At 50.5% G+C, this 10,806-nt stretch overlaps 3 protein-coding genes across 3 annotated transcripts; 1 reads left to right on the top strand and 2 right to left on the bottom strand.

Moving 5' to 3' along the window:
- Positions 1–261: 261 nt before the first annotated feature.
- On the bottom strand, positions 262–2,169 carry BKA55DRAFT_516266 (kinase-like domain-containing protein; the record flags this gene model as incomplete). The annotated part of the gene is made up of 1 exon (XM_046188074.1): positions 262–2,169. The coding sequence occupies one exon, from the start codon at positions 2,167–2,169 to the stop codon at positions 262–264; it is 1,908 nt and encodes a 635-aa protein (XP_046047507.1).
- Positions 2,170–7,831: 5,662 nt separating this feature from the next.
- Positions 7,832–9,525, top strand: BKA55DRAFT_80970 (HAD-like domain-containing protein). The gene is made up of 3 exons (XM_046201637.1): positions 7,832–8,270; positions 8,446–8,486; positions 8,872–9,525. The coding sequence occupies exons 1-3, from the start codon at positions 8,225–8,227 to the stop codon at positions 9,511–9,513; spliced, it is 729 nt and encodes a 242-aa protein (XP_046047506.1). The 5' UTR covers positions 7,832–8,224; the 3' UTR covers positions 9,514–9,525.
- A 404-nt stretch (positions 9,526–9,929) lies between these two features.
- BKA55DRAFT_692092 (putative methyltransferase-domain-containing protein) lies at positions 9,930–10,805 on the bottom strand (the record flags this gene model as incomplete). The annotated part of the gene is made up of 1 exon (XM_046199730.1): positions 9,930–10,805. The coding sequence occupies one exon, from the start codon at positions 10,803–10,805 to the stop codon at positions 9,930–9,932; it is 876 nt and encodes a 291-aa protein (XP_046047505.1).
- Position 10,806: the final 1 nt, after the last annotated feature.

Below are 10,806 nucleotides of genomic sequence, written 5' to 3'. Positions count from 1 at the left end.
GAATTGAGGTAAGCCATGCCTGATAGATCAAAGATGTAAATTAGTATTATGCGCATGAGCAAAGACTTCACGTAGATAATAGAACAAGTATTGTTTGAGTAGGTACTTCTGGTATTTGCATTATTTCTAGAATATCCTATACACAGAAAGCGAGTAAGGCTCTCATCATAATCCAAGCAACGCCCGAAATATCTTCGAGTATCGCGCCAGGGACTCAAGACGGCCAAACTACATTTGAAGGCTGATGGGAATCAATCCCATTTACCAACCTCCAACCCACTCAACGTCTCCAAGATCGGTGCGTCGATCCCGACGCCAATTCCAATCTCTGCCCTTATTCCAGGGACATTCCTTGCTGTTAGACCGTTCTTTAGCGGCCCCAAATTTGTGGTGATGATTAGAATGATCCCAAACGCCCGCTTCATAAGATTTGTTGTATCCAAAACCAAAATTGTGTCGTCGTGGCTTAGCAAAGTCCACCGACTTAATAGAATCCAAAGTAGCAGCTTGACCGCGGCGTCGCTCACCCAATGCCGCCCACTTGTCCAGAGAACTTCTCGGTTTGGACATGGGTGAGTGCGAGTAATGAGGAGTGATGGTGATTTGCTGAGGCTTAGGGGCTGGGGCTTCTTGGAAAAAGAAGCCATCAGCGACCAAGTCATCATCCACGTCACCCTTGATGTCGTGAGTATGCGATGCCAGCTCGGGTTCAGGCTCTACAATGTTGGTCTTCTTGACCTGCTCCTCCTCCTCCTCCTCCATCTTCTTCTCCTCCTTACTCTCCTGGCTCCAAGTCCTGGCATTAAGCTCCTGAAGCATCTGTCGCTGTTGTTCCATTTCCTCCTCTTCCTCGTCCTCATCCCACATGTCACTCCAGCTCTTAGACACGGTCTCCTGACGTCGACCAAACACCATGGACATAGCTGGCATGGGCTTAGCCATGTTGATTGGGAGGGAACCAGCAGTTGCCGAAGATCGGTTGAATCGAGCAGTGGGCTTGATGGCAAGAGACTTCATGGAAGCGCCCAAGTGAGAGTCGTAAACAGACGACATGGGGGTCTGCATGTTGGCAGAGCACCAGTCGGTGGTAGTCGCTTCTGACTTAGGGAAGAGCTCCTCGGTGTAACTCTCGTCGTCAGGGATGACACTGAGCTGGCGACCAAGATGAGTGGTACCATGGAGAGCCTTGGCCCAGGGGAAAGCACCGGTATCGACGGCAGGAGACTGAAGTGAAGGAGTGCGGAGAGGCTCGCGGTTAGCGGTGGCCACGTTGGGAGACTCGGCTCCACAGTACTCATCATCATCCTCGTCATCGGTGGTGAAAGTGACCACGCGAAGCAGAGCTTCACGGGCACCCTCCAGTGAGCGTCGCCTGGGGTCAAGGTTCATGCACTGCACGAGGACCTCATACGTATCCTGAGACATGGAGGGGAAGACGTCGAACAAGGATTGCTTGTCCCGAGAGTAGTCGAGGAACAGGGGATCAGCCTCGGTTGGGGTGGTGAAAGGGTTACGAGAGAAGAGGATGTTGAGCAGGCAGATACCAATGGCCCAGATATCCGCTTCGGCAGGCGAGTAACCGGCGCCGGCCGAGTCGAATTGTTCAGGAGCCATGTAACGATCACTGCCAACAGTCATCTCATAAGACCACTTCTCTGTAGTTGCCAGACCAAAATCACCAAGCTTCATGGCACCATCCTGAGTAAGGAAGATGTTCTCGGGCTTGATATCGCGATGGTAGACTCCTTTAGAGTGCATGTAATCAACGGCATCGATGAGCTCGATCATGAATTGGCGAACATGCTCCGTCTCGAGAGGACCGTGGCCTTTTCGGATTGCTTCGTAAAGGTCGCCCTGGCCACAAAACTCGAGAACGAGATAGATGTGAGAATCAGTCTCGAACGAATCAATGAGGTTGACGATGTTTCGGTGGGATCCAAGACGGCTGTGGAGGGCTTGTTCCTCCGACTTCTCGTCGATAGCGAAATCGGAATCGGCATCGGGGCAGGCACTTCTCTTGGTGAGGCACTTGATAGCAACAGGCTCATTGGTTACAAGATCCTGGGCCTTAAACACCATACCAAAGGATCCGTGGTTGAGAGGGGAGATGGTCTGATAACGTCCCTTAAGAAGGGCACCGCCAACGAACTTGTCCTTGAGGCATTCCATGGCGAAGAAAGAAGAAATAAAATGTTCAAAAAGAATAGAAATAAAAATGGGAATAGTCGTACAAACGATTTTTTGGTGTTTGTCAATAACCGGGAATGTAGGAAGTCCGGGAAACGATGTTGAAGCTCTTTAAAACGCTTGAGCTGATGCAAGAAAATTGATGTTCGCGGTATATGAGCAATGTACAGTGTCGTAATGATAAAAAGCAGAGTTGGGTAAGTTCGATTTGATGATGGTGATGTTGTTGGTAGTCGTTGGTATTCAGAGGCTCATTGGAGGGTATTCGATAGGCTTAACAAAAGAAATGATTATCGAATGGTCGTGACGGTGAGTTGGGAAGCCCGAAGCGGCCGAAGAAGTTGAAGACAAGGAAAATGAAATTCGTTATAATAACATGGGTACGTTTTTTGTAATTTGAAAAAAGAATGACTCTGACGATGAGAGGTGTTGCAGCCGACTTGGGACGAGGTCGACCGGAGAATTGGGTTTTGGTCAAGACCAGGTGAAGGCGTATTAATAGAGGGAACCGGATTCGACGATGCCGATAAAACGACGTGTCGGACCAGTCAGACTGGCACCGGGGGATAGGGGAGCGGAGCTCGCCCGGGGCGAAGTTCCTAACGCTCGGCCGGTAACGGGTTGAGTCACGCGGGCCAACTAGGCCGAGTTGCGATGTTGAGTGAGAGACCGGAAAGTAAAACGCAAGTCAATGAGGAAACCCTCGTCGACTCAATACAGCACAAGAGACGATCCTTCTATGTGACGTGTCCGACTGTATAAGCGCTTCTGATTGATGACCGAGGCTCGTGATATGTAGCTCAAAGGGATGCGGTAACGGAGCGATATAATAGGAGGTCTAGGCGAACAAGGACTTGGAAGTCTAATGCAGCGGGCAAACAACACAAGTCAAGGACACTTCTTCTTCTCGTTGCGGATTGTATAGCTCAAGCTTTGGGCAATCGGTTGGTGATTGAGTGGTTGGTTGTCGATGAATCACCGCGATAAGCGTTGGGTTTGATTGCTTGCTTCGGGGAGATAAGGTGGCGATGCGAGGCGAGGCGAGGCGGAATCGTTCGGTGAGTAGAACGGTGATTGATGTGGTGTGGTGTGATGTGAGTTGAGATTGGGTTGGATTGGATTAGATAGGAATAGACAGAAGAGATGAGATAGTGAGAGAAGAGTGGCAAGCTCGAGAAGAAAGAAGGCCTTTGAAGATGCGGAAAGCGTACAAATGAAGGGAAGGAGAGGTGGAGAGACGATGATAAGAAAGAAGACAAGAGAAGAGAGAGGGTGAGTTAGAAGGGAAAGGCGGTGATGGAACCAGGTGGAGAGGGATGGACGGGGATGGATGGTGGATGGGCCATGGGCCATGGGCCATGGGATAAGTCAGGATAGGTTGGATTAGTGAGGTGAATGATTGTTCATACTGTCTGATACACCCATTTTCAAGCCCGACCCCTTCCAAGGCAGGCGAGACAGCGAGTGAGAGCCAGGTCTAGAATTGACGGGGGTGTACTTGGAGTTGCCTAGATCCACCCGCTCAGGCCCCAGCATTAGAAGGCCAGGTCCACTAGCTAAAGACATGCTGTCGTACCTTGCGTGCTGTGTTGTTGCTTGTACCGGACTAGCCGGGGTTGGGAGGAGACTGACAGGCACAGGGGATAGGCAAGCCAAGTGTACTGTACAGTAATGCAGACACACATGGCAACGCAACGATTATGACAACTACGGCAAAAAGACAGGTACAGATACGTATACACGGAAGAACAAGATGCACTGTGACCCTGTGTCCCCGTCTCTCCGTTCAGGTGCGTCAAATGTTGGGGGAGGCTTGGACGCCAGCAAAGAAGGAATGGCGCTACCGTGGGACGATACCACGACGGGCAAGGGAGGGAATGGCGGCATAAAGAAGTCAATCAAACAGAGGCAGCGATCAGAAACATTGATGGCCCGGGATTGGTGATGATGATACCCCTTCGTCTCAGAATTAGGAAGCATTGCAACGCCAGACAGACAAGTTCAATCCAAAACAAGACGGCAGAAATGAAATGAGTGAGTGAATATGAATACGCGTTATCTCGACACTGTTGCGACATACTGTATACTGGAAGCAGCCAATTCATTGCATAACTCGTATAACTGGATCATTTTTATGTATGCCGCGTTATCAAAGTTATCCGTTCCATCAATCAATCCCCCGGACAGCATACATACACCTCATAATAACGACATGACGGAATACCAACTGACATGACGACTTGCCAAATGCAGACCTAGCACTGTACTATCAAAGGACCGGCGCTGTCTAGCTCAGTGCAAACAAGGCCTCACGCGCACTGAGGGTGGAGAGCATTTACTAGAACCAAACTCAGCAGAAGCCAGATCACTCACTCAGTGACTGACAGTCAACGGGATAGGGAGTCATCCAGAGGCCGGTGCCGGGGCTCAGCATCAGTCAGTCATACGGACGAGTGCGGGGCCCCAGCGCCGAATCTTGGTGGCGATTCGAGTAGCTTCTGCCGGCGTCCCTCCCGCTGGTCGCTGCCGACCCAACTCAGCACTGCTTTTTTTTATTATCGATGGTCGGCGGGAAATGACATGTTGATCAGCGTGATCATACAGTATGCGCCCCTCTACCATACAGTACACCTACAGTAATCCCCTTCCAGCGCCGGACACAGACACTGGGAAATGGGATTCGCGCAATCTGGACCTCCGTCGATGCAACGCTGATAGCGGCTTCACCGCCCGCTACCCTCCAGCAAAGTAACTTTTAGGCTATACTCTGGTGTTTCAAGGACAGTGCTCATGTGTATTGCTTGATGCAGATCCCAACAGACTGCTAACCAAGCTACCGCTGGGCGTAGCCAAGATGGTGTACGGCCTCGAGGCATGAATGGAGCACTTGTTCACTGGCTGCAGCGATGGAGCGTAACAATGCACATAGTGCGTATAGTGCGCGTGGCACCAGTGCAGTCCATGCCACGGGCTAATCCATCCCAGACGATGCCATCCCCAGGTTTTACTGGCTTGGCTCGGCAGCGCAGCATTAGCATTAGTGAAGCAAAACAAGACGAGAACGAGCTGTCAATTGCAAGGGTCCTTCACTGTCCCCAACGAAATCCAACTGGGAAATCCAGCTTCTGATGTCCTACCCAAATTGAACTATCTCGTGGACAGGAAAAGTGAGCCCATTCTTGACTATCCCGAATCCGAAATCAGGGTCTCGTTTTCTCTATCGCTATTTCGGTTTACAGTTTTGATCCGTCCCAAACGCAATTCGGGCTTTTCTTAGATAGTAGGCGCCACGGCACAGTCACAGTCCGACTGACGGACGGTGCTCAGCCAACAACATTACAGTCGGGGAATTGAGGCAATCGCTATCAGCGACTACGCAATTAGACTATTCAGAAAACTGATTGGATCTTGTGCCACGTTTCTCTCGTTCCTGGACTGGAAGCCTGCCAATTCTTCGATTGCAGAAGACCATACTTGTTATCGCTGGTTATCAGTTCCAAGTCTCCAACTTTTGCCGCCAGTTCTTGTCGATCACCCTTCTGACGCTTAACGCTTACACCCTTGCTCATCTGCTAATCTAAGTTATCAGTGAATTGGTCCAGCGTGGTCACTGGGTCATGCACTCCTGGATCCTGCATTCCAGTAGACATGCCCCCGGTGCCATGAGGACCCTTTCGTCTCAGGGACCAGATGAATTAACGGACAATAAGACTCGGCCATCAAAGGTAAACAGATGGTTTCTTCAGCCGCCGAGTGTGAATGTGTCATCCAACAAACGCCAGAAGCTTCCAAATATTGGTCAGGGACTGGGACTGTCCGAAGAGATCTTACTGTGTTGGTGTTTACACCCGTAAATAGAAAAGGGGCGTGCGTCAGAACAGGCTATACTTCCAAGGCTGGACAGGCGGGAATTGCGTGTAACGACCTGTCGTCAATCATCAAACGTGACTGGATGGATTTTCAAGGGTCCGTGTTGCTCAGCCATGCACAAATCTGTGCAAATCTTCACAAATATCACCATGACACGAAACAGCTGTGCGCAGATGGCCTGGTTTGCCGATCAGGACACACTGTAACGCTACCCTTTTGGGAAGAAAGACAACAAAGAGCAATGGCCTTGAATTTCGACTCAACAGACGAAATGCCGTCATTTCGTCTCCATCAGAGCGGGGTGCCAAATACGTGGACATGAGATTATTCAGGGAATATGGGATTACGAATCTCGGATGATGGAATTCTTCGAGATTACTCACCTGCTCCAATCTCCAGTCTCCATTATTCGAGCCAAGACAGATACTGCGCTGTACCTGTATGTACTGGTTTGTTTGGACGGACTTGACACTCGGTGCGGGTCTCCGGGCCTCGTGAGAGATCTGATGTTTGCTGTCCCCTTGTGGAGTCCGGACAAATATGGAGACGGAATTCGATATCTGCTTTCCAAGGACAGGAGACTTGGAGTCGTGACTCAGTGAGGGTGAGATACGGAGATGAGATTGAGGAACATTGGTCATGTCACGATGGTCACAGGTGAGTGAGTCTCTCGCTCTAAGCCGACATGTTGCACAATTGCACGTTGAAATGGTTCTAGACACGACTCCCTACTTCGGCTGGGCGCGGGTTGATTGTCTCAAGTCACGTCGTCTCCATCTCTGATTCGTTGTCATATTGGAAACACAATATTTACTTCCATTGACAACATAACATGCTTATTATGCGCGGATCTCGTCAACAGGGGCGGGGACGGAGGAGGGCAACAAGGGATATTGAGGGGGAAACTGAGACGCTGAAGGGATTGGATCTCATCATCGAAGATGATATCCTGACTCAACAGATTTGCTTCCTAGATATCGCCTGAGAGTTGCAGCTCTTGTTCAGGGTAGCTACAGCACAATCAGTCATGGGATTGAAGCTCCGGCAAATTGTGACCCATCAGCTGGAAGTGAGGTGATGGGTCAGACCCTTCATTCATCTTGAAGTGGCTGGCCGACAGAGTGACATGTGCGACGGTAGGAGGGGCCGCCTAATCACAAGTACCCTCACTGGGTACCCATCTACCACGAGGCCAAGAATTGAGACTCCACCAAATCTGATGAGAGAAAAAGGGTCCTGCTGTGACTGTGGACAAGACCTGTTTTTTTTTTTCTTTCCCCGTTGCCAGGGGTTGTCTCGCTGCTGCGTTTCGAAAGCTGCATGAACTGGCCACTTCAGCTCGGGAACAGCAGGGGATCTGTTAAATGCTCCGTATCGAGCTGCAGCTTGGGTTGCTTTGCCTCGGAACCACAGCTTGTAGTGACACGGGGTTGGGCGATAGCCGGGATAGGCGTGCACGATGCTGAGCAGACCTTGAATACGAAAAGATCTAGTTCACGACTTGTGACAGATGAACTGCCAGTTGTCATTTTCGTGAACAGGTTCCTAATTAGAGATCCATTAGAATTTTCAGAGCCTATCCAATTCACTCGGATCTGACCACCGACCCTGTCAATACAGCCAAGTCCTTCTATTCAATTCCTTTACAGCAGCACTCTTCGCTGTCCTCCTTACCCTGCAGTCAGTGAATAACTAACACGCTATTGGTCAGTTCACCTTAATTCAACCAACCTCACCTCTTGACCGCCTTTCCTCTATGCTCACATGGCTGCAAACCAACCCTCCATTCGCATTAGACTCGATCTACTATTGCATCTCATCAACCCACGTTCCCAGCTGCATCAAGCTTAACACGGATACCTCTTCAAGGATCTTGAACCTCCAAGGAAATCACCTCACCAAAAGGCGCCAAGCTAGATAGCGGCCCGCTCTGGAATCCAGGAACAAGGACCTTCTGCTGCCACCGCCGATATTGGTTTTTTCACACTCTCTTCCTTACCCTTCAAGATCGTAGCAGGGATCACAAATCGGAATTGGTGTCTGACAGAGTTTTCTCGTCATCTTTTCTTCCTTACTTTCGGTCTACTTCACCCGTTTCATCTCTCATATTGGACGTGTCAATATTCAGGCTTGACCGCTTTCTCACGAAAAATAGCTCCTATTCACTATGACGCTCAATCTTAATGAATTCGACGTCCTAGTGTTTGACATTGGTAAGATTAAACTGGCTCCACAGTTGCTATTGGCGACTGCGTGTTTTGTTGACTGCAAGGACTGTTTTGGACTGAGTTGTCATTCATCATACTGGCATGTGTTTTGTACTATACTACACTCGCGTTTTGTTTGGATATCATATACTCAGAATAGCCATAATAACAGATAGTACAGAAGGAACCGTTTGTCCCATCTCCTTTGTCAAGGACGTTCTAGTGAGTCGTCCCGTTTTCCTGCTTGTCGCGCTTCGCAACTGTTCCGATTTGTACTTCCTTACCCATGTACCACCTCCGTCCGTCCCCCTTACCGCCTCCGGGCCCGGACCTCCGTATGGATCCCACCAAATTTCGTCCCAGCCTCCTCTTCCGGACGTCCTCCGTCCAGCTGCCGGCCTTGGTACCCAGATCCCGGGTGTCCACGCTGCCGAACCAAGTTCTGCCAAGTTGCGCAAGTCTCGGGCGCGTGCAGCTGAAAATTTCAAGCCAAGCACTTCTTTCCCAGCCCCTTTACACTCTTCACCGACTTTACCCGTTTCATGATAGCATGCCCAATGTCGACAACACTGCAGCCTGCTGACCAAGGTCCGTTTGTTGTCACTAGTTCCCATATGCACTCGATGCACTTCCCAAGGTGTTGGATCAAGAGTGGGATAGTCCAGAGTTCGCAAAGTACCGCGATGCCTTCCCCGAGGAGTATCGCAACTCGCGCTCTGACTTTGAAGCGCACGTCCGCGACCTCGTGAAGCGTGATGTCAAGATCGCCTACCTCAAGTCGCTCCAGGGTTACCTGTGGCTGCAAGGCTACAAGTCGGGTAACATCGTGGCGCCCCTCTTCCCAGATGTCGAGCCCTTCTTCAACGCGGCCACCCAAGCTGGGAAGACGATCATCATCTACTCGTCCGGCTCAGTCCCTGCGCAGAAGTTGCTCTTTTCGCACACCAACTCCGAGAAGCCAGATATGACACCTCTTATCGCAGACTACTTTGATACCACCAATGCGGGGCCCAAAACCGAGGTTCATAGCTACACGAAGATCATTTCTGAACACCCGGAGCACAAGGACGTCAACCGATGGCTTTTCCTGAGCGACAATATTAACGAGGTGAAGGCCGCTGTTGGGGCTGGCATGCGCAGTTTGCCCGTTGTTCGTCCCGGTAATGCGCCCTTGCCGCCAGACGAACCTCTGTCCAAGCTCGCCATTACCGAGTTCAAGCACTCAGAGGTCGCTTTTTTGGGAGTATGATAGACGGCTGCAGGAAAGGGTCGTTCAATGTGTGGGGAAATGATAATCGTCGAATAGCGTGGCACCTTTCGTGCGGAGATGTAATAATAGTAGCTCGCTAGGGAATTCTAGTCCACTCAAAACTGAGACCACCGTCCAGCTGATCCTGTCTACCGGTGATCTGGTGTCTCCAAGCTGCATAAGTGTCACCATGCACCTTATCAGTCGTGCGACGTAGCAAGTTGCAGATAGTCGATCCAGGCGATACAGCACAGTACGTGCCCGCCAAGAACTGTGTAGATAGGATCGTCTTATCGAGTGTAAACATTCGTACCGTGCCAGCTCATTGTCGCGTGCTCAAAACTCCATATGTTTTGCCGTGCTGATAGTTTGTTGGGCAGTTCCGCATATGCAGCTCGTCGAGGCCCCTCATCGTTTCAGTTTGAATGACTCGTCGAAGCTTTGAGCGTCATGACAAAGTTGTTCCGTGTCCGTCCTGGATTGACTTCCTTCTTGGTAAAGTCCGGCCGCTTTTCGGAGACGGTTCCGATCCTCTTCCACAGAGTATATGCCAATTTCTGAGTCATCTTGGTCTTGGTGCATATGTAGCCGAGAATCGTCATCAACTCCTCGAAGCGAGCTTCTGTGAAGTATCGTGAGTTGTCAACACAGCTGCGAGGTAGAACCACAAAAAGGCAGGGGAAAGGTTCGTCAGAACCAGTTGCACGTTCAGCTGCAGGTCGAAGAAAGGAGAGAGTCCGAAGAAGCATCTGTCCACGCCCCTCGGCCTCGGGCACGAAGTTGAGCACTAGACTCAGCGAGATAATGTCGAACACCTCAGAATCGTCCTTGGGTAAGGGACGCTCCATAAAATCTTGCTTTGTGATGCCTGGCTCCTGGCTTTTGAGATCGATATGCTTCATAGTAAATATACCGCTTGTTGAGCATGCGTTTCGAGTACTCAATGCCCCGACCTCCAACATATGAAACGGCTGAGCACGCTTCTTGAGCTCTGCCACAGGAAGCCATTCCAGAAGCACTCTTGACGTGTCACCTCCTCTGTCGAGACTCTGACCTTGGAGACTGGCCTTCTGATAGTAGTCAAGACCACCCAGCTTAGCGATCTCTGAGGCAAGGCGAGTTTCGGTGACCGTGTCGCCCTTGGCTGCAGCTTGACGACGTTGTTTCTCCAGTTGGTGATGAGTGTTGATGAGACTCCTGCTGGCTTTCCTTGACATTGACCGTGAGGATTTGACAGTTGGCGGGCGGCCACTTGAAAGGCTCTTCAGCCTTGTTTGCTTCTTTGAAACCATT

Source organism: Fusarium redolens, assembly GCF_020744475.1.
Source record: "Fusarium redolens strain MPI-CAGE-AT-0023 chromosome Unknown BKA55scaffold_11, whole genome shotgun sequence".
Classification (NCBI taxonomy): Eukaryota; Fungi; Ascomycota; class Sordariomycetes; order Hypocreales; family Nectriaceae; genus Fusarium; species Fusarium redolens.
Note: the sequence above shows the minus strand (reverse complement) of the source record. Positions and strands in the feature narration are given on the sequence as shown.

Coding starts and splice junctions, on each gene's coding strand:
- BKA55DRAFT_80970 (XM_046201637.1), top strand. CDS start 8,225: ATGACGCTCAATCTTAATGAATTCGACGTCCTAGTGTTTGACATTG. Junction 8,271..8,445: donor CGTCCTAGTGTTTGACATTG/GTAAGATTAAAC, acceptor CAGATAGTACAG/AAGGAACCGTTTGTCCCATC. Junction 8,487..8,871: donor CCTTTGTCAAGGACGTTCTA/GTGAGTCGTCCC, acceptor TGTTGTCACTAG/TTCCCATATGCACTCGATGC.